This window comes from Perca fluviatilis, chromosome 6 (assembly GCF_010015445.1).
Source record: "Perca fluviatilis chromosome 6, GENO_Pfluv_1.0, whole genome shotgun sequence".
Lineage (NCBI taxonomy): Eukaryota > Metazoa > Chordata > Actinopteri > Perciformes > Percidae > Perca > Perca fluviatilis.
Window position 1 is genome coordinate 25,089,480 of NC_053117.1, and position 22,528 is coordinate 25,112,007.

General features: G+C 39.0%; 2 protein-coding genes across 10 annotated transcripts in view; one reads left to right on the top strand and one right to left on the bottom strand.

The window, feature by feature from the left end:
* Positions 1-455: 455 nt before the first annotated feature.
* On the bottom strand, positions 456-15,951 carry mapkapk5 (MAPK activated protein kinase 5). 2 transcript variants are annotated; one of them, XM_039802779.1, is made up of 15 exons: positions 14,964-15,951; positions 12,483-12,556; positions 9,861-9,936; positions 8,883-8,980; positions 8,638-8,746; positions 8,264-8,353; positions 7,792-7,887; positions 7,578-7,658; positions 7,278-7,465; positions 6,982-7,102; positions 6,691-6,821; positions 6,018-6,133; positions 5,551-5,655; positions 4,583-4,688; positions 4,087-4,199 (listed from the first exon to the last, which is right to left on the bottom strand). In XM_039802779.1, the coding sequence occupies exons 1-14, from the start codon at positions 14,997-14,999 to the stop codon at positions 4,627-4,629; spliced, it is 1,383 nt and encodes a 460-aa protein (XP_039658713.1). In that variant the 5' UTR covers positions 15,000-15,951; the 3' UTR covers positions 4,087-4,199; positions 4,583-4,626. The 2 variants fall into 2 exon arrangements, with proteins under 2 accessions (XP_039658712.1, XP_039658713.1); XM_039802778.1 differs by lacking the exon at positions 4,583-4,688 and having other exon boundaries at positions 456-4,199; positions 14,964-15,950.
* Positions 15,952-18,477: 2,526 nt separating this feature from the next.
* Positions 18,478-22,528, top strand: part of atxn2 (ataxin 2) — a 31,832-nt gene continuing 27,781 nt past the window's right edge. For 5 of the 8 annotated variants that reach the window (XM_039804580.1, XM_039804581.1, XM_039804583.1 and 2 more), the window contains exons 1-4: positions 18,479-19,005; positions 20,501-20,531; positions 21,287-21,346; positions 22,384-22,455. In XM_039804580.1, the coding sequence (XP_039660514.1) occupies positions 18,896-19,005; positions 20,501-20,531; positions 21,287-21,346; positions 22,384-22,455 (273 nt within the window). In that variant the 5' untranslated portion in view covers positions 18,479-18,895. Of the gene's footprint in view, positions 19,006-20,500; positions 20,532-21,286; positions 21,347-22,383; positions 22,456-22,528 lie in introns of all 8 variants that reach the window. The other 3 variants (XM_039804582.1, XM_039804587.1, XM_039804585.1) reach the window with 1 other exon arrangement.

The following is a 22,528-nucleotide window of genomic DNA, read 5'->3' on the forward strand; positions in this document are numbered from 1 at the left end:
AAAAAAAAGTGCCTTAAATATGTACAACGTAGAAAGTGTGTCTTTGGTTATGTGTCAATGTGAACAAGGTTTGTCTTCGTGAATTTCTGAAGATGATTTTGTTCTAGATTTCTATCTGCGGTCTTCAATCTACAATAAAATATTTAACAAAATGTCACATTGAGTAGACTTTTAAGTTTATAATAAATTGTTTTGAGAAAATTAAGTTGTCTGTCAAAGGATCTTGAGATGCAAGTGTAAGATTAAATACTGTCAGATTTTTCCCAAATAACAAGCCATACTAGAGATTATAATTAATTACTCAAAGCTTCTTACAGCAAGCTAAATTCCTCTCATTACTAACTGTATGTGTGCAAACAAACCTATCCTTCACATGTAAAGTAATACCATTGTGGGCTGTATATTAATCTGCACAGGAATTCTCTCAACTCAAAAACACTACAAAAGAAAACATGTTCAAAAGTCAAAGAATTCCTTTATTTCAAAGTCAGCCTGTTGACGATGTTCCAAAGAAGACAGAATCGGCAAAGAAAAAGATGTGTAGACAAAAATACAGCAAGTCTTTCATGAGAGATTCAGTTACATGCTACATAACTGTCAGGCCAGAGAAAAAAAGAGACTATTAAAAGCAGAAAAAAGGCTCCAAACTTTGAAATGATTCCTTTCCTTGACATTTCTTCCTGATTTAACACAAACAGGAATGGCTCAAAATATATAAAACCCACCTCTCCATAATTTACAAGTACACATACAGCAGAGGAAACGGAAGCAACTGGTATTTATCAAGAGTAGTAAGTGCTGACTAAACCCTTTCAGGACATTTTTAATGAGCTGGTATTTAAAAAAAAAAAAGGACAGTTTTGCTATTTATCCTCAGTCAGCATCTATGTAGGGAACAAGAAATGTTTCCTTGTATAAAATGAGAAATCTTGTCTCACTTTACTGAGCAGATGAGAGAGTGGAAGTGACTAGTGGAAGCTATTAAATATTTGTGAAATATGTCTAAAGCTGCGTTAGCCTGAATGTCGTTCTGAGGACCTCCTGCAGCAGCAATGCTGGGGAGGGAGGGAGGGAGGTAGCATCTTAAAACACACTGCCCCTCTGGGATTTGTAGTAACACTTATTCAGATTGAGCACTGAACAGCAGCAGGTGTCTGAGTATGACTGTATTTTTCCCTTAGGGTTTTCATTGTTAGAAGTATCAATATCCAAATACATTCCTTGACTTTACAGTAGATGCTAATAAATACACTAGCCTTCAACGATAATGCTCACTCAGGTAGCAGATGATATACATTCTGTTATAGTGGGTGGGGGAGGAGACTTAAAGGAAGCACACACACACACACACACACACACACACACACACACACACACACACACACACACACACACACACACACACACACACACACACACACACACACACACACACACACACACACACACACACACACACACACACACACACACACACACACACACAAAAAGGTCAAAGTAAAACAAAACGGCAGCAATAGGTTTAACTTCTAGTGAGAGGCTCTGCGGATTCTGCAATACTTTTCGTTTGATGTATGATCCAACATTAAACCAAAAAAATCTAACTTGACTGCTGCATATTAAAGCAAAAGTTCGACATTTTGGGGAATACGATTAGCTTCGCAGCGTAGATGGGAAGATTGATGCCACTCTCATATTTTCCCGTTAAATATAAGACACCAGCACTGAAACTCTTCCTTTTTAGAGGACATCATTTCCCCCAAAAATTATAACTATAATAAATTAACATCAACAAAATTTTGCCAAACCAATACACCGATTTGTGGAATGAAAACAAGCAAATCACAGCCAAAAGGATAAGTATCAATCACTAATTAAATGATTTAGAGTTTCCCCTTTATCCTGTAATTTATACTGAGCAGTAAAGGATGAAGATACTGCCCACATTTTACATTTGAGTGTAAAAATAGCCATGTAATATTAAGGCCTTTTCAAACACAAGCTGTGGTTATCGTTAAGCTTTTAAGGTAGACTGTCTGACAAACCATCAAGACAGTCAAAATGATCTCTCAGAATCATGTCAGTAATGATTGCTTTTGCTCACATTTTTGTTTTAAAGCCAAACTTAAATAATACAGACTCTTTCCTTCATGACAGTTACAAATGGTGTGAAAAATTCAGCATACATATCACTGTCCGGTCTCCAAAATGTCAATTCATTTGTGAGCTAAGAAAAACAGCCATGTTTTTATCTGTGTGACAAGGCATTTTACTGATAATGCAATACGTTTTTAAATGGTTTATTAAGCGTAAGAAAGTTTTCTCAACCAACAAAGGAACACCTGATCCTTTAGTTTATCTCAAAATTGGAGATACAAGTTTGTCACTGGACAGCAACAATATATTGCACCAATGTTTGCTAATTACTCAGAATATTATATATCTTTTCATTAAGGTAAAAAACACATGGTTAATGCATTAATCGGGACATGAAAATATGTTCTGCTTAAAGCCAAGACCTCATCAAAGGGGAATTTCATGAACTTCATGAACAAACAAATTACATTATTACAGATATAATCAGGCACTCAACAAGAGAACTTGCACTTTCAGCCATCTAAGCCCTGTTTTCGGCTAATCAAGTATAAATAACAAAATAAAGGATGAGGATGAGCGAAGGGAGGGAGCATTTGCTGGTATTCAGACCATTGTAATGACAATTGATACTTGATATCTTTTTTTCACTACCATGTACATGCATACACTATGAATACATAATTAAATGATTGCCCTATTGCACATTCAGTAGCACTGCAAGTTTGATGCTGCTAGTGGAGGCTGAAACCCTTCTTTTGATCTTTTCTGGCATAAAGACATCGACTACATTGCACCAAAAATGCCCAGTGTTGGTTTAAGTAGCAACCACTTTTGCTTTAAAAGGACTTAAATATTAACTGACTCTGGTCTGAATTCCAGTAGATACAACTTTACATCAAAGCAGCTCATGTTGCGCCAGTTCCACAGATCAACAACTTTAACCGAAGACTGAACTTAAGACCTGTCAGAATCAGATATGGGAAGATGTATAAAAAATGCCTTTATATAAAATAATTAACTTCATTTTAGTTGCCAGACACAAACTTCAGGAGCTGACAAGCAGTATCAGCACTTCATATGTATGAGTTGAACTCAAGAGTGTGTGAAACCTTCATGGATCTAGTTGAGAAACAGATTGACAAAGTTTTAACTCAACTGGAGCTTTCAACCCTATCTGGGAACACGGCATCTTCTAAAGAAGACTGAAAGACAGTTAAAAGCTCCAAGAAAAAAAGCTAGTAAGTGGACCTTAAGATTTTTTTTGTCAAAACACATTGATCTAAATTAGCCATAGTGTTCATGACTGTTCAGTCGGCTTCAAAATCAGCTTCAAAAAAGGGGTTGTGACGAGATGAATTTGGGGCTGCATTTGTCTATTTCATGACACTTTCTTTTTACATCAATTTCCACTCTGCCTTGAACTCTACACAACAAAAAGGTCAAGGGAAAGTTACAAAAAAAAAACAACGATTCATATAATGTAAATGCAGTCTGAGAATCAAGAGTTTGTGTAAAAGAACAAAATCACATCGTAGACAGCTTCTCTCAACTAGAGTCCACTGGCAGGCTACAAGTAAAGTATAAAATAATGGAACTCTTTGTTTAAATAAATAAAAGTCTTAGGATGGTTAAAAGAAAACAGAATAAAATGAAATAACTGGGATAAAACACGTGACGCCTTGGACAAAATCCCCTCCCAGAAAATAATTACTTTAACTGATTTTCTCTTTTCTTTTCTCTTTTTTGCAAAAATGAAAATATAGTTTTTTTCAATGTTCGTTGCAAGTGTCCATTTAAAAAAAAAAAAAAAGTATAGTACCAATGAGTCCTCTTTGAAATATATCTACAGCTGTACAATAGGTCTTGCAAGTGAATTCATGAAAAAAAAAAAAAAAAAAAAAAAAACAATTAGCGCATCATTTTACATAAAAAAAGCCTCTTTACAGATATGGGTTAAAAAAGGGTCATAATAAACAATATAAAAAGAAGATAGAAAGACAGCGTTTGCTAATTCGATTCTTGGAGATTTGTCTTCTCTTCGATGGCCTGTTTCACTATTTCAGCCAACTTCAAGCGGTCGACTTTATCGGAGAAGGATCTTCCTGCAATGGAAAAGCTTCTGGTTAAGGACCTGGTAACACAAACAACAAAAACCTACACATAAATGAGTAATGCTTTTAAATGGAAAAGAGATCAAGACTGTACTGCTCAACTACTTCACACCAACCTATCATTTGTGTTTTTCACTTTATCTGTTATCTATTAGGCTTTAAAGTTCCAATCTCGAAGATCTTCACTTCGTTGTCTTTGGTGACGCCTATGGCGATAAGCGGAAATCGCAGGTATGTTTTTGGATCTCAATTCCCAGAGATCCAAACAGTCACCTTTGTGACGTCCGTCAGTTGGCGGAGACCTTTAAAAACAGTACGCCACTTCACACACAAGTGAGTTAAGGGGGCGAGTCTGTTGTGTTAGCTCCACTTACCCTCTTTGGTGGACCAACCACTGCTGGGTGATGGAAAATGGTCACTAACTGTGCGCCGCATGTGATTTTTCCCCGGAATGTCGCCCAAGACACCCAGTTCGTAATACTGCAAATGCAAGGGCTTTCATCAGTGGGCCATAGGCTCAATCACCATTGTGTTGCCTCATTCAGCGATAAATAGTGGCTTAACAGACATTTATTTAAATGAAAATCTTCGAGATTATTACTTTAACAATTGAGACTGTAAGAAAGAATATATTCAACATTGTTTTCTGTTGATGTTTGGTGGACATATTTGGCTCGAATAATTAGGGCTGCACAGTTATTTACAGTATTGATTCATCTGCTTATTATTTATCTCAATTCATTGCTTGGTCTATAAAACATCAAATAATAATGAAAGAAGGCCTTCACAATTTACGAGACACCTTCTAATTGCTTGTTTAGTCCAAAACCCCAAAATGATGATCAATTTATTATCTCATAAGACAAAGAAAAGCAGCAGCTCGATGCATTTGAGAGGCTGCAACTAAGTAATGTTTGTCATTTTTGCCTGAAAAATGGCTTAAACAATGAATCAATTGACCAATCGTTTCAGTTCTACTGATAATCCATCAATCCTCGGCCATTCAAGATCACTTCCTGTTTGAACTGCATTGTAACGGACTGAGCTGTGTTTGTAACTGCAACTGTTTTATTGGGCAGGCAGATAAAGTAAAAAGGCCAGATAATGTGGGGCATCATAACAGCTAAATAAATATGAGGGAACAGAAACATGTTGCTAATAGTTGCTAATGTTACATGAATTTACAATGAATGACAACTACTAGCAATTTCTAACAGCTTTTTTGTTACTAGATATCAAAAGCAAGTAAAACAGCTGCTTTGCATTTAATTGTTTAATACAAAAGAGAATTAAGACGGCATTTGCCAGATATACAGTAGACAAGATTAAAAACGGTACTGACCGTCCCAGCTAAGCCCCTGCAGGCCGTCTCTCAGCAGTTTACAGTCTCTGTTGAACCTCCAGGCTTCATACATCACCTCATTCAGCTTGTCATCCTCGTTCTCTCCTGGACAAACAAAAAACGGTCACTTCGGACGCTACTCACTTTCTCTCAGGGCTATTTTATATGACTCACCGTCGGCCCGACTTGGACCAACGGCCGATGATCTCCCTGGTGTGTCAGCACCTTAACATTTTTATGTAATAGCCAGTTTTGTTTTCATTCACAGCCAGTAAGAAGTATTTTTCCTTAGTTGAACAGAAATGACTGAAATGTACATATGTCATCTGTGGTGTACTGTGTTGTGTGTATTATACCAGTATATAATGATATGCAATATATAGAGTGCACAGTATGTATTCAGTAAAATGCTGGTTGCATTCCTGTTTTCAGTCTAGTTAGTTAAAAATCTATGAGGGTTTACTGACCAGCTTGTGGTAGTATACACTGTGCAATGACGTCTCGTAATTTTTCCAGAGCTACGTTGGAGTCTTCCCCTCCATTCTCTGGGTCATGAATGAAGAAACCGTCACTGGGCTTGGGGCTGCAACACAGACACCAAGACACATTTCAGACCAAACTTTGACCCAATTGATTAGTAATGCATTGCTACAGGAAGGCAGATAGGAACATCAGAAAAACATTCCCACCCTCACTGAGCTACTGTCTCTTATCAGTACAATCATTATTTTAAGTGTAATGTATATATACTTCAAATACAGGGAAAAAACGATTTTATGTTTGTAAACTTTTTAAAGCTATAATGCGTAGTTTCTGTCGCCCCGATCAGAAATTCTAAGTAATGACAACACTGTCGGCGCATCCACATGATACAGCCTTCCGTGATCGCGCCGCCCCCCCCCTCTCCCCCCTCTCCTCCACACAGTTGAAAATAAACAAGAAGGACACGGAGAATTAAAAAAAAACATGGACTCTTCAGAAGAGGTAATTATTCTCACTCAAGCTTCTGCGCAGGAATGTCACCGGACATTCATTAATATCAAAAAGTTACGCACAAAAGCTTTAAAAAAAAAAAAAAGGCACAAGATGAGAAGTTTTTTTTTTTTTTTTTTTTATAAAAACTAACAAATGCAATCATACCCTAGCAGTTTCCGCTTCCTGAGGATTGGGTTGTTGACAGAGTTTAGAGGCTTCAGGCCGACGTTATGATCCTGAATTCTCATGTTGGCCAGCTGCTCTGCATGGGCCTGCTGGATACCTGCAACTACCGCCTGGAAGGTATAAAGGACAGACAGTAAGAAAAGGAAGAAGAGGACACCAGCACTCTAACTTTCAACACTGGCCTCAGCTGGTCAATTCATTCAGCAACAGCGGCATAACCGTACAACAATGGTGCAATGCAAGATTTTGCACCTTTAACTTCCCCCTCACCTTGTCCATCATCATCTGGGCGGAGGGCAGCACGTTGTCGAGTGCCTCAGTGCAGTTGAGCCAAGGGTGAGACAAGACTCCCTCAATAGTCAGCCTCTCCTCTGGCTTCACCTTCAGCAGCCTGCAGGGGGCAGACGAGGAGGGAGTACAAATTATTGGAAAGAAAAAGGGATGAATGAGGGAATGTATGAATGAAAGTAGGGAAGTAGGAGAAAAGGAGTAAGGAAATGCTATGTTCTGGGAGCACAGCAAGATGAGGTAAGCAGACCAGAGCAGGAACAAAGAAAATGACTCACTTGCGTACAATGTCCTTGGCCATCTCCGAAATCTGGCTCCACTCATCTTCAGGAAAGTCAAAGCTGCCAGTCATAATTTTCTTCCTCATGTCCTTCGGGATGGTGCGACTGTGGTGCTTGGAGTAGAACGGAGGATAGCCACACAGCATCACGTAGATGATCACCCCGAGAGACCACAAGTCACAGCTCTGAAGAACAATATTTTCATATTACATACAGTAAATATTCAGTAGTGATATTTGAGGGACAATACTTGCCATAGTAGGCCGAAATGCTTAGTTCAACAGGTTTGGGTCTCACCTTGTTATAGGTATAAGGAGTGGGTGAGGTAGGTATAATTCCAGACTTTTCTTTCTGGTGTCGTCTTTGAGCCTCAAGTACCTGAGCAGGAATAAGGGCAGAAAGGATACATCGTTTAAATGTGCATCAGCTTTCATTATTGCTGCATTTAAGAATCCGTTACATTTAAAATTACGTATTTTTGGATGACTTCTATGTGTTCTATGCTTTTTACCTGAGGTGCTACATAGTAGGGAGTGAACTGAGGGGTCATTAAGTCTCCTTGATCAATTTTGGCAAAGCCAAAGTCACACAACTTCACAGGTGCATCCTGTGGAAAAGACAGAATTACAAAGTGAAACATGAACGTGGAGCGAGCACAGAAACTAATTTCTGGCTTGAGTTTCACTTGACATTTTTTTGTAATTATTCATTCAGGTTCCAGAGAGATCATTGTGTTGCCAGAGTCAGGGTGGATTTTGAAGTCTAGGACTGAAAATGCAAGGTAGATATTTCCAAATCCTATACATTATCCTGGCCAATTTCTGCCAAATACAGTTTTCAATTAGTGTGTTAAAAAGTACAGCCTCAGCCTTAAAAGTTCAGCAAAGTTTATTTTCCTTTGTATAAAAAAGCATCAGTAGTGGCATCAGTCGTAGTACACTTTTAAAATTGCAGTATTTATGTCTGCAACTTTAGCTACTTACCAGAGAGTTATCCTTAAAAAGCAGGTTCTCTGGCTTCAGGTCGCGATGTGCAATATTTAGGGAGTGACAATGTTCCAAGGCTTGACTGATCTATAGGGGGAAGAGACATCAAACTGAGACACCACTCAAACTATACACACTATGTGTATGTATGTGTGTGCGTGTGACCCATGTCTGGTTGTAAGTGGGTGTGCCTCCATATAAACCTTTGCTGTGAAAGCTTGTGGCAGAAGCTCTTGAGGGGTGTGTGTGTGTGTGTGTGTGTGTGTGTGTGTGTGTGTGTGTGTGTGTGTGTGTGTGTGTGTGTGTGTGTGTGTGTGTGTGTGTGTGTGTGTGTGTGTGTGTGTGTGTGTGTGTGTGTGTGTCTTACTAACCTGTTTAGTGACCTGGCTGGCCATCTTTTCAGTAAAGTGCCTGTGCTGACTGATTCTGTGGAACAGTTCGCCACCCTCCATCATCTCCATAACAATCAGGAGTCTCGCTCTGTAAGAAACAAGAGAGGAGGTGTGGACGTGTCAGAGGACAAGAGCAAAAGAGAGGAGATGGATTGACGTACACTTAAAAAAATGGAATTCATGGGATTCCACACTAACAAATTCACACACACAGAGCTCTTTACCTCGGGCTGGACTCATGCGGGAACTGAACACTATTGGCGTAAACTTCCAGGATTTGCACTATGTTTGGATGGTTGGCACACATCATATGGAGACGCACCTGCATGGAAGAGAATCAAACACTGAGTATACATGTATACAGTAATTCTCTTTAATGTTACATTTCCATTTAAACCATGTGAAATAACTACAACACTGAACAGCAGAGGGAGGGGGAGGGAGGGAGGGAGGGAGGGAGGGAGGGAGGGAGAGAGAGAGAGAGAGAGAGACCTGGAAACTGAAGGTGGTTTAGTACTTTAGTAGAGGAGCTGTGACACAAGAACCACAACAGAAATAGGTTTTACCTGGCTTCCAAGAATCTGCCTTATAAAACTGCAAATCATGCAGTGAACAAAAGGGAGGCTTCTTCCTACTAACTAATTGCAATGATGCAAATTATGATGCAAAATATGCAGCAACACAGACCAAGACAATGTAACCTTTATAAACCAAACATGTAAACTGAACTCATCATTACCGTGCACGCACACACAAAAGATAGCATGTATCCAAGGTACACCCTCATTTAAAAAGATAAAAGTGCTTTAAGAATACATTCTTTAGCATAATAATCTTTGTATGTTTCTTCCTATGTGACAGCTTTCACAGTTCAGCAGCGGGAGCTCTTCTGAAGCAAGTATGTGTTGCTTGTTTTGACTGCAAGTCTCACTGCCTAAGTGCTGTATAAGCTGCTTGATCAAAACAGAAGGCTGCTAATGACATGGGAAGGCTGCTAGATACAGTGTTTACCACAGAAAGACAATGTTACGGACAAAGATGCCCATCCAAACAGACAGAGGAAGCACGGGAGACAGATTGACAAGGAAAGAAAAACTGAAATGAATAGAGACTGATAACAGGCAGGCAGGCAGACAGAACAAAGCATATTGATACAGCCATAGACAACAAACAACAGGCATACAAACAGTGTTTCCTCTAACCTCATTCCTGGCCTTGGGGCGATCAATGAGGATCTTTAGGGCCAGGCGTTCCTGAGATGACTTCTTCATACAAACTCTGAACAGGAAGAAAACAGAGTCAACAAACATCTCAGTCAATGTGATAGCCGATCTGTGTGTCACAGATGTGATAATATGTGCAAATAATCAATAAGGTAGTTTATGTAGTCTGGTGTTTCTGTTACCAAATCATTGCTCTGTTTGTCATCGATGTTGGACGTATCCAAGTCGTAGAGCTATATCGGCCTACATTAGGCTTATTGTAGTTATAATCAGTATCAGCTTATATGTCAGTCTATAAGTTACAAGAAATTGCAATACTAAAATGCCAAACTACATGTCAGGTAATTCAGACCAAGTGTAGGCACTACATAATTAGTCTACCAACAAGTAGATTATCTTAGTTTTAGTAGTATATATCTTGGTCACAAAGTCAGACTATAGTTTGAACGATGTTTGGCTGCACAACATGAATTTGTGGTGCTTGTTTAGGGGCTCATTTCTATTCTTTTTTAATTAGCTTTAGGCATTATTGTCAATTTCTTTGTGTTTGAATATAGTTCTACAGGTGTTAAAGTCTAGGTAATACTGTATGTGCTATGAAGTTAAATTTGGCCTGATATAAACAAAGAGACAAGAAAGCAGCAGAATACATAGAGTTCAGAACATTATTTTGTCAACATCACAGTTTGTTATGAGACATATGAATCTTGTCTGCATCTTTGTAATAAGAGTAAAACCACATAAAGCCATCTGAGTCCTCTCTCTCTCTCTCTCTCCCTCTCTCTCTCCCTCTCTCTCTCCCCCGGTGATAGTTGTCTTTAAAACTACATTTCTGCATTACGGCAGAACACAGTTGAAATATGGACCAAACTGATATCCATTTACTTTTTTGAAAAAAGCCCATGAACTCCTCTCCCCCTCCTCTAAGCAGCAAGGACTCAAATATTCCCTTTCAACAGCAACCTCTGGCCATTAAACTCAGATTACACTATTAAAGCATTACTGCAAGAAACATTCTGCTTTGGCCAAAGTTCACTTCACTGGAAAGCAATACCTACCTAATGATCCCAGAGTTAGACAGAGGGGGGGCTGGTACAGTAAGAGACGTGAGAATGTTGTGAGACAGAAAGAGGTGAGCGAGGGGTGAGTAGGAGAATCAAAAAAGATTCGTAGGTCTCCATGAATCAGAGTAAAATACAGAGTTAGAAAAACAAGAGACAGGGTGAGTAAGAGTTGCTCAAAAAGGTACAGCAAGAATCATAGAGTTTAAGCGTATGTTTACATGGAGGGCTGATGAGTCAATTTCTCAGTATTCTTGTCACTTAAGGCCCAAACTAGACATGTTAGGAAATAACAAGCTGATACAGACCCATGATAGCTTCAAAGTGCAGAATAGGCAGGAGGGATCAGTGACACACACTGATATATTACAGCCTGTATCTAGCTTGAATCAGCTAAAACTGCAGAGTTTATAATTGAGCCCTTGTGCATCCACAATACCACTATTGGATCTGAGTGCAGCTTCTCAGAAGAAGCTTAGTTGCTTTGCACAAAGTTTCATCAATATGTATTACAATACAATACAAAGGACTACGACCTGCCAAAGCCAAGGAAATAGACATAAATACACACATTCATTCACACAAGAATACTTTTAAAAACAGACTAAGATACTTCCACTCAACAGTGTTGGGGACAAAGGTTTTGGGTTGGATTCAAGCCCAGGATTGCGTCCGAGCAAATGAGCCCCCACCGTCTACAACAAAAATGGTACCGGTGCCAAACATCTCCATATTAAGCGTTGAGTTGCGACGGAGTTACACACTAGTGGTTGATCCAGTCTGTTAAAGTCCCGTCAAGTGACAAGCACCTGGTCTTTTCATATTCTCAAAATGTGTTAATGAGTCAAGGATACAGCTGAACTGTGCTGGTAAATTGGGGCCACAGTGAACACAATGCAATAAAACCACAGGTGAAGTAACATGCATGAAGGTTTTTTTGGCAGCAGTCACAAAGTTTGTCCATTTGACAGCCCAGTTAGCAAATAATCTACATCTGCTCTGATGACATCATACCTGAACCAAACAGTTAGAGTGACAAAAGTGTTGCTACAGCATTCACACTGCAAGAGCTGGGCAATATATATATATATATATATATATATATATATATATATATATATATATTTAAGATAATATGTATCTTTCTCTTTAATCCTATCATGTAATTTTAGAATATTCTGAGTGGCTCTGCTCTCACAGCTGGCTCAACCCAGCATGTCAGACTTTTCCCAGAAGGATTTCAGCAATCCTAAGCAATGCTAGTTGAACCCATTTCAATCAATACCAACAAGACACTTGGACAATTTCCCAATCACAAACAGATACCATGATGATGTCTCTTATGCAATACTACTTGTCCTGGTCTTAGTTTGACAAAAAACAATTTGTTTTCCGAGTTCCGTCAATGCAACACTGCTCTGGCAGCAACAGTTTGACATCAATTTGACGCAGCACTATCACCGCCGAAAAGATAATATTTGGAGACTGAAGAAAGACAATGGAGAAAAGTACTTCTTAACACATTTGCTCTCCCACTCACCTGACAGGTCCACTGATGCCGGCTCCCAACTTCTGTGTCCAGTTTATGTTGTACTCGTCTAGAATGGATGTCTCCTGTTGGGAAGAGAAACCACATCAAACAGTTTATCGTTTGAAAATATATAAGCAACAAACTTTTGTGCAGAAATGGTATGTTTTACTTTTCAATTATCAGCATAGTTTACGTCATGCAGTAAAATTAACAACCCACTGCCACCCAGCCCTGTTACAAAGAAAAAAAAGGAACATTTCTGTACTACAAGGCCCATTCCCAATCATTGTAGATAGTTGAACATTGTTGATAGAGTATCAACTGAAACTCCTGTTTAGGATAACAAAGACTTTTCATATGATTTTTAAACTAAATTCATAAGATGCACTTACAAAAGAGTTTGTCAGATTCTACTGAGTAAGTGTAGGGGTACGTTTAGCCACTGCTTCCAATAAAATTAAAAAAGAAAGATGGGATGCTACTTCGGAACGGGGGAAGCATTGGGAGACATCCTCTCTAATTAACTGAGTTGAAAAATATTAGAATGAAGTTCTTAGAATTATTACTGACTATTTTTGGTTTGACAATATCTCCAACTTTGTGCTGTATTTAAGTAAAGATTGTTAAGTGAAGAATCCTCTGCTTATACTTGAAGTTACCAAACTTAAGATTTAGATCAAATTATTAATTTGTTTTCCTTTTTCTGTCTGTCTCTCCTTTCCTGAGAATATATCAGTCTTGGTCAGTACAATGAAGTTAATTGTGTGCCACTACCAACAGATGCCATCATTTCTTCTCCCTCTCCTCCCTATCACTGCCCTGGTCTATTATACGCGGCATAGGACGAGGGGCGTCTCAGCTGTCACAACTACCCTGGGGTCTGTACCAAAAACTTAATATCTTTGAAGGATCTGATTTCAGCATGTCCAACATTGTCAGTCTTGGATAATGGGTCTTACGAATTTGGTTACCAATTAAACAATTTGTTTAGAGCGTGCCAGGGTCTTTATACCTGTCTGTGAAACCAAATGTTAGCTAGCTAACCTACTAATCTTGGGTCATTTGTCATGCCCCAGTGTGTGCGTTTCTGTTCTCAGTGCTGACCCCCCCCCAGTCAACTCAGCATTAGATACATTCTGCCCCCAACTGTAAAATCAGGGAGTCAGGGCCGCTTGGGATCACATTTTACTGCCCGGGCAGTGACCCATTGAGGGGAGCAAACCAGGAACAAATCCCAGAGCCAGGGTGCATGGAAATATTGCCGGTAAAACCATGACCACTTTAGACAGATCCAAGTTCCACAGTAATGTTTATCAAGAGTAAAACTTTCCATAACACATTGTTCATGATTCACATTTCTACAAAAAAACACTTATGCTGTCTGTTAGAAATCTCTAAAAGAGATGCGTTCGTTTGATTTCTGAGGAGGAAGGAGAGGCTGGGGTCGAATTGAAAGTTAAGCAAAAGGTTTAATGAACAACACGATGAAAACGACATGACAAAAACATATGTTACACTGTAAAACAGCGGTCTGCTAACATGCTTCCCCTTGCAGTGTCACAGTTGCAGCCAAGCGACATGACAAAACAAATACACTGTAAACAGCGGTCTGCGAACATGCTTCCCCTTGCGGGGTCACAGTTGCAGCCCTGCGACATGACATAAAAATACACTGTAAAACAGCAGTCTGCGAACATGCTTCCCCTTGCGGGGTCACAGTTGCAGCCCCGGGATCATCTCAGGATCCAAATTATATTCCTGTCTCTCAGGATAAGGACACACCTCTGAATTTCAGGTCACAGACTAAGGTTGTTTATCATGGTAGTGTCGATTCTACAGAGATATGCATTTCCTTTGTTCTAACCCAGTCTGGCCCCTCAGGGAGTGGCTCCCCAAAAGTTGTTTAAACAATAAGTCCTCTAGAGCATCTACATTCATGCTAAATAACAGACATGACCTAATCAATTCTTTAGAAGCTTGAGAAGGTGTGAGCCAGACAAATGCTGATTAGGCTTAATCAGTATTGAAACATTCCTTCACTCAGTCACACACTAAAAGTATATTGTACTAAAACATAAGCATGGTTTTAACTTTTTTATCTTCAACATGTCTCAAGAGATGTCATGTGTTATAGGCCTACTATGACACAAGATGCAAGAGTAATTGAGTGCAGTCTTCATTGGAATCATTATTAGTCAATTAAGATCATTCTGACAGAAGTAGGCCCAACATTCAAAATCATGCTGTACATAAACCAAATATAAAACAAATGAAGCAAGTAAATCAGCGTACAGTTGTCACTCTGCAATAACCTCCAATCCCAACGTTTCAATGATAACATTTCCAAAATCAATGTTAATGGTTGCAGTTTCGCCTGTTTACTTCAAAATTCAGTAAATCAAGTCCAAACGTGATTACTAATTACATAACTGAAAACTACTGCATTGTCTACTTGCATGAACATCTACATTTGATTTTATTTCAAATTACCTTGATGAACTTGTCTGCGTTGTTATCCTCCGACATGGTGCTGTGCTCTGGACAGATGAAGTCTGCCTCCCTAATCTCAGACAGTAGACACAAAGCGTTTTTCTCTGACCTTCACAAAGTTTCGGTCCTTTAACCCTGGGCTGGACCAAGGCTCGTTATATTACCAATAATTACAATACAAGGCCATTGGGGCAAAATGATATTCGGCCACCGATCAGCCAAAGCCGAATTTCCGTTCACTTGTGACCTGAAGCCCACCAGCCAGTACGATGTAACGTTAACGTTAGATCAGGCCAGCAGGGCTCACAACCTCGGGGTCCGACTCGTTCTTCCAGTCGTCTTACATTCACTGTAGTGACCATGTAGATGGCCAAATTTGGAGCAAGGTGACCAGAAAAGCCGAAGAGAAGTCCAATGTGGACTAGCCCACCACTTTTGGAGGCGCACTGAGCATGGGACAAGAAGTGTATTTTTAGCCGGCACAATGAGAGCAGTGCTCTGCTAACGCTGCGAAGACACCAGGGACTGGCTAAATTGCTCGCCTGCTCGCAAATTAAGCTTAAGCTAGTGCCACTCCATCCCGCGGTCAGGGCAGATGATAACACAACAAAGGCAATCGTTAAAGATAAAGTAGACCATAGATACTATCCTCGATTAGCGCTGGGTTGAACTGACACGACGAGCACACCGTGTTCCCAGAAGCACAGTAGCCTATTATGTCGTCGAGCCGAGCCTGCTAACGGGCTAGCCAGTTAGCTCAGGGGCAAGTTCGTTTTCCAGCTCTACTTAAAGCCACATATATTGACATTCTTCCTTAAGACAGTGTAATAAAAAAGCAGCGCTCGTATGGAACATTAACACCATATCAGTGGTGGAAAGGGCAGGGTTAATTAAGAATGTTTTCAGAGGTGACCAAGGAGATAGCTAGCTACACATCTCTGGACTATTTTGCTAATCCCATAGCTGCTTGTCAGAGGGAATATACAACCCGAGTCGGCACTACGCAATAGCAGTCCGTGCTGAACGCCTGATGAAAATAACCGACACGTTTTGTAAATTCCGACAGTATGTGGATTAGCATTGTTTTTCTGCCAAGACATTTGTATTTTTGATACGTGTATTGGTCTGTACATTTTTTAAGTGGACTGTATAAAATTTCATAAAATAAGTTTGGAAATGGACTTTGATGGGTCCTTATCATGGTCCTTATAAGGTCCCAGTTTTCTTTTTAAAAATAAACTTTATTACCAATTAACTTTTTGCACAAACAATAAGACTTGAAATACAATATTGGAATATTGGTGCATATTGCATAACACACACAAATTACATAAAATAAACAAATTTGAGGTCCCTTGCCTGTTGGAAAGGTCTTATCTTATGCTTAAAGGCATTTTTATCTTCCATAAAGTTCAAAGCAGTTAGAAGGTAATCAGTTCTCTTTCAATTGATGCACTTTGGAGTTGTCCTGGAGAATCTTATTTTATTAATGAAAAAAATTCCCAACAGAAGAATACAGTTAATCAGAAGTTCAGCACTTTTATCAGTAAGTACAGCTGCATCAATTACATCATCACATAAAAGGATTGCTATAACAAATATTGTAGTGTCTAACCAATCATGTCAGTCATCCCACATTATGTTGGTGTATCTGAAGGAGAAGAATAAGGTGTTTGTGGTTTCTATATAATTTTACAAAAAGTGCAACACTTATTAAAAATGTAATTTAATATGAAGAAATCCATAGTAGGGGTAAATAACATTGATCAGTTTGAAACACTTTCTTCACTTTTGGAGGGACAGGGTATCAAATATAGTTTGTGTGCAAAATAACTTTATTTAGAATTTTATTTTCATTGAAGTTAAGACATTTCATTATAAGAGAGGTGAGGTATGTGGAACCAAATGAAGGAATGCAAAAAGACTCCTCACCAACATTTTGATAACAGTGGAAAAGTAAAATGTATATTTTGAACAGAAGAACATTGCCTTTATAATCCACAATGTTCAGATATTCTTGACCATACATTATTAATAACTTTTGTTCCTGTGCAAAACTCATCTGTTGTTCCAAATAGGTGTAAAGTTGTGATTAAAAAGTAATTCCCAAAGCCTGCTGATGAAATAGTGAGACTGGGAGGTTTTGAAATTATAAAGTCACAACGCAAGACACATACAATACCACAAACACATCTGAGCTTTCTTAAATGCAAAGACTCAATATACAAAAAATTACTGAAGGCATGAGTTAATGCAGCACAATGGGTGCCAGGGCCTTCTCCTTTGCTAACTGAAATGATAATTAATTCCCCTCTCACATCCAGAGGACATTACAGAATGCAAATTGATTCTTTAAACCAATCTTTTTAAACTACCTCATTTTAACTGCAACAACTGTGTCTTATTGACCTATATGCTATGTTGCTTATTGTATGTTTATTTTTTTATTTAATTGATGTTTTCCTGCTGGTGCTTTGTTGCATATTGCATGTTTTATTACTGATCTCGTAACGTAAGGTGACATTGAGTGCCATGAAAAGCACCATTAAATAAAATGTATTATTATTATTAGCATAAAACAAAACGTTAGTAGTGCTTGAGAAGTGGATGAAATGGAAAATTATAAAAGGCATCTGATATGTAGACATTTTCCTTTCATGAAGTGTACAGCTAATATGGTCCTTAATAAGACTAACTGGAAAAAGTAATTTACAAGTTATTTCAAAGTCATTGAATGTAAATGTCATTACATTTGATCCTAAAAAGTTGAAAAATGACATTGAAGATTAATATGTCTTTAAAAAGAAATGGGATTTCCATTGTAGACAGAATGTTGAATTGACCATTTTTATTTTATTTTGTATTTAATTCATTATTACATGATTGTATTATTTATTCTACTTATAAATTGAATAAACAAACGTTTCTTTAAAGAAAAACTGATATCAAAAGTACCATATAAAACACAAAATATAGACTGGTAAAAGGAATAAATAAGAGAAAAGTCGTTTTGAGATTAGATTTAGATTCATTCACGAAATACATTTCTGGGACCTAATGTTTTGGGAATCATTTTGTTTGGGAGAATCATATATCAGGATTGTCGAGGTCAGACCAGTTATTTGCAAGATGGGAATACCTCAAACAAAGTGTCACCTTTATCAAGCAGTCATATAATGTATTGTAATGTAGCCATCAACATCCAGCAAGCAGTGTGTAAATAGTGTGTTTCTATGCGACAGCGAGTGTGTGGTGTGTTCGCCGGCTCACGTGGATGCCACAAAACAGCCGTCGAGGATCCATGGACTTCCTGCAAATAGTGCCATGTTGTATGTGTAATTTAGCAAAACAAATTAGTATCTAAGTTTCTTTTTGGTGGTTTGGATTAAAATATGACCACGACTTATTTTTATTGTTTAGCAGATTCATTTTGATGGTTGTCAAAGATCACAGTATGGGAATATTTAGTTATATGTTATGAGCCGTTACGCCTTTCATATATATCCCTCCGCTGTTTTTTGTCCCCTTTCAGACTGTTTTGGTCTTTTCGCTGTTAGCAACGGAAAGAACCCGAGATAGCTGTAAACCTTATTTTGAGATAATCGAATTTATTTGTTAGGATTACTCAACAAATTGACAAGAGGTGTAACACCGATGTTTATTTTGGAAGAGTGACTAGCGCGTGTTGCCTTTTTTAAATATTTTTTTTCCCCCGTTTTAATTGGAATTGTAGATTGCTAATTTAGATAGCAACTGTTGGCGAGTTGGCTTCTTAGCATAGCATCTTCCTCAAGAGGCACGTTGACATTACCCTGCTAGCTAGCCAGATCTTAGGACTGCTAACCTTAGCGAGCTGTCACACAATCACACATCGTCAAGAAATTGCGGTGTGAAGCTGGTCGTTTTAAGACGCTGTCTTTTATGGGATCACCATGTCAATGAAGGCCGGTGGAAATCGCAGCAAGCCCGGCGGTGGCAACACCGCTGGTGCCGCCGCCTCCGGTGCCGGAGGAAGCGGCGGGGGAAGACAGAATCTGGGCAGGTCAGTGCAATTAAAACGTTAAGTTAGCGAAATAAAAACACAGCAGCGGGGGTTAATGTGTCCAGGTTTCAGTACCTTTACACAGTCAACTCCAACTGTGGCAGTTTTGAGAGATGACATTCCCGTTAAGTGGTCCAAAACTAATACGCGTTTCTGAACGTTATGTGGGCCTTGCGACGTGTTGTGTGTCTCCTAGCGTAACGTTATGCAGTTCAGCTAGCGAGGCCTGTCTGCTTACCCCAATGTTGCAACTTCGACGTAACGTTACCTCCTCTTGCACCTTAAATAAACCGTACCATTTAGTCTCTTATAATGTAGTAAGACACGTTTGGCTGGACAAAATATTTTCCCACATGTGTGTAGCAGTGATGCTGCTTGCCAATGTGCTGGTATCAGTTTACTATCAGCTTGGAGTCAATTTAGCTAGCGTTAATTAGCCGTTTGACAGCCCATGCCTGTAATTCAGTACACTTGCTTACGGGACAGCCTGGCGACGTTTCAACCTAAGAGACTGCGATAAAACAGCTGTGTTTGTTTCCCATTTTACTGTCACCTAGGTTGGTACGTTACCGCAACATTGCTGCAACGGGTTTGCCAAAAAATGATATAAACCGTGTGGGCGCACGAAATAAAGGGGCGGGTGTGGTGGAGACGGGGGTGAGGAGGAGAAGGGGGAATTATAGACCGACGGGCTTTCAACCTTGACGTTGCTGCTCGTGTAAAATAATGTCCTTGGAACATGACATTTCTGTACATGTCGTCCTAAGATAAAGCTAACACGCTGTCAGTGCAAAAGCTGCATGCTTATCGTGATTTTGGTTGTGTTAATATGGTTAGGCTTCTATTCACCGGTCACTAGGACAGTACGTCCCATTCATTGCGTAGGATTTATCCATTAAGGCCGTGCGAAGGTATTGTAAAATACGATAAGACCAATTGGACTGATGAACACAAAGCCATCCTATTTCAGTTCGACATTACTTGGATGGGTTTTATTATAATGACTGTGCTCAAGTGAGCATGTTACTAATTTACTACAACTGACATAATGTAGGGATAGTGGCCATTGCCTACATCGAATCAAGTATGAATGCCTGGCCATGTGCCAGCTGCTGAACAAGGTGCATTTTAGGACATGCTTGGAAAAAATGTAGCCTACTGAGTGTTTGGCTCGCAGCCCGTTGAACATTATTCCAACCAGCAAAATGTCCTAGATATGGAATCTGTGGAAAATTTAAGAATCTACATTGCATTCAAATTTGTAATAACAAATATTGTAAGTGTAGATTAAATTTGATAATATGTGTTGATGATGATTCCTGGGATACCCCTTTTAACATGTGCAACAGCAGTTCTGTACAATCTTAGATTTGCAGCACTACCTCCTCAGATTCAGTCTACAGTTGCCCCATTAGAGAGCGCGTTGTTTCAGTATGCTAGCAAGAACTTCATAAACTTGTTGAGTTTGACAACAATGCCATTTTTTTTCTTTCAGGGGAAGACACAGTGGTAAAGGTCCGGCAGCAGTAAGTAGCCTACTCTCATGAGTCAGTGGAAAATAGCTTCAATGCCACATAGCATGTATCATCAGAAGTTTGGTATACCTGATAACTGGTAACCTGTAACTTAGGGCTGGGCAATATATCAATATTATATCGATATATGAGTCTAGATATCATCCTAAATTTTGGATATCGTAATATGACCTGTGTTGTCTTTTCCTGGTTTTAAAGGCTGCATTACAGTAAATTGATATAATTTCCTGAATTTACCAAACTGTGTAGCTGTTCTATTTGCCTTTAACCACTTAGTCGTTATATCTACATTACTTTATACTTGATTATTTATCAACATTTTTTATTGTCAATATTTTGTGAAAGCACCAATTGTCAACCCTACAATATTGCGGAAATATCAATGTATTTGGTCAAAAACATTGTGATATTTGATTTTCAACATATCACCAGTTCTACTGTAACTTATTAAAGAAGGGAAGCTGCTTTATTAAAACCCATACCCTGGATTAGTGCTCCTTTTGTTCATGCTGTGCAGTCATTTGAATACAATGTCATGTTTTTGTAAGGCATGCAATTTAGTTAAGATTTTGCACAGAATGGAACTCATAGAAAACATAAACCCAGTATTTGGATATCTGTTTATTGTCGTGTGTTATGAATGGAACAAATGTCCAATAGGTGTCACATGCCTGTGAAAGCCTATTTAGCACAATTTGTCTTTGCAAATGGGGAGCACCAGACGTTAACTTGTGTTTTTCCTTTAGGTAATTTTCAATGGTGTATATGCAAATATGAGGATGGTCCATGTCTTGACTTCAGTGGTGGTATGTTAACTGTGTGTCTGTCTTCTTTAGTTTTTTTAGATGATGTTCCAGATATGTCTTAGCTTGGCATCGCCAGACTAATGCGCAAATTAGTCTGGAACCTCTCAGTTCATTTTTGATTCCCAAGGGGCATTATCAACGGCACAGAACAAAATTTCTCTGGACTCAATTGAATAGACCTACCACCAATCAGAGCGACGGAACGTGACCTACAACCAATCGGAGCAACCAAACAACGTAGCGTTGAGCGACACATGCAAGTTGAGGCGGTGCTTGGTTGGTTTTGAAGCAGGAAAAAATGGCTGCCTGGTCACAAACTTTTCAAATTATAGCTAAACATTACACTAAAACGTGTTTCTGAAAACATTTAAGGCCAGAAATAGGAAATACAGTAACACAATCTTGATTCGGTTTGATCCAAGTTTCTTGAGTCTGGTGCGTTGCGCTGGACGCCAGTTATGTTCAGTAACTACGTTCGGTTAGCCTGACGCTCCGCTGTCAGTCATTGTCTTAAACCCGCCCATTTGAGATGAAATGTTGTGATTGGCCCGTCCAGGTTCTGTCCGGCGGGAAAAAACTCTGAATGGGAGGGGGGGGGGCAGATGTATCTGCGGGAAATGAAACTTGAGCTTGCAGATTTGTCTGGTTTCCAGGCTAGATATGTCTAGTATGTCCTTCTGAATTTTATCTTCTGTGTAATAACAATAATGAATAGAGAAATAAGCAGTTACAAAAAAAACTTGTTTGAAACAACCATGTGAATCTTGCTTACTCTAAATTAATTTGTAACAGAAATATGTACTGCAGTCTGTCTTTCACCACATGCTGGTTCTTCAAAATGTCTACGCTGCTATAAACAAAGCCTGTGTGATCTGTAGAGACAGCTGGTTGCATAAACAAAGCAGAGCTTTATCAATGTTTTTTTTTTCATTTTCACAGCAGATGGGTTTTTGAGCTTGTTTTTGAATGTGTAAATTGACATTGTCACTGAATGAGTGTTGCATATAGTGAATAATGATAGGCCTATTTATTTATAGGGGACCAAGTGTGAGCTGAAAGTGAAAAATGGAACAATCTATGAAGGAGTATTTAAGACGTACGGTCCAGAGGTAAGGGTCACACACAGTGCAATGTTCTTTATAGGTGCTAACATGGAGCTAGATCTGTAATTTCCTTAGTAGC

Coding starts and splice junctions, on each gene's coding strand:
- mapkapk5 (XM_039802778.1), bottom strand. CDS start 14,999: ATGTCGGAGGATAACAACGCAGACAAGTTCATCAAG. Junction 12,557..14,963: donor ACGCAGACAAGTTCATCAAG/GTAATTTGAAAT, acceptor TCTTCCCAACAG/GAGACATCCATTCTAGACGA. Junction 6,134..6,690: donor AGGAAGCGGAAACTGCTAGG/GTATGATTGCAT, acceptor TCTGTGTTGCAG/CCCCAAGCCCAGTGACGGTT.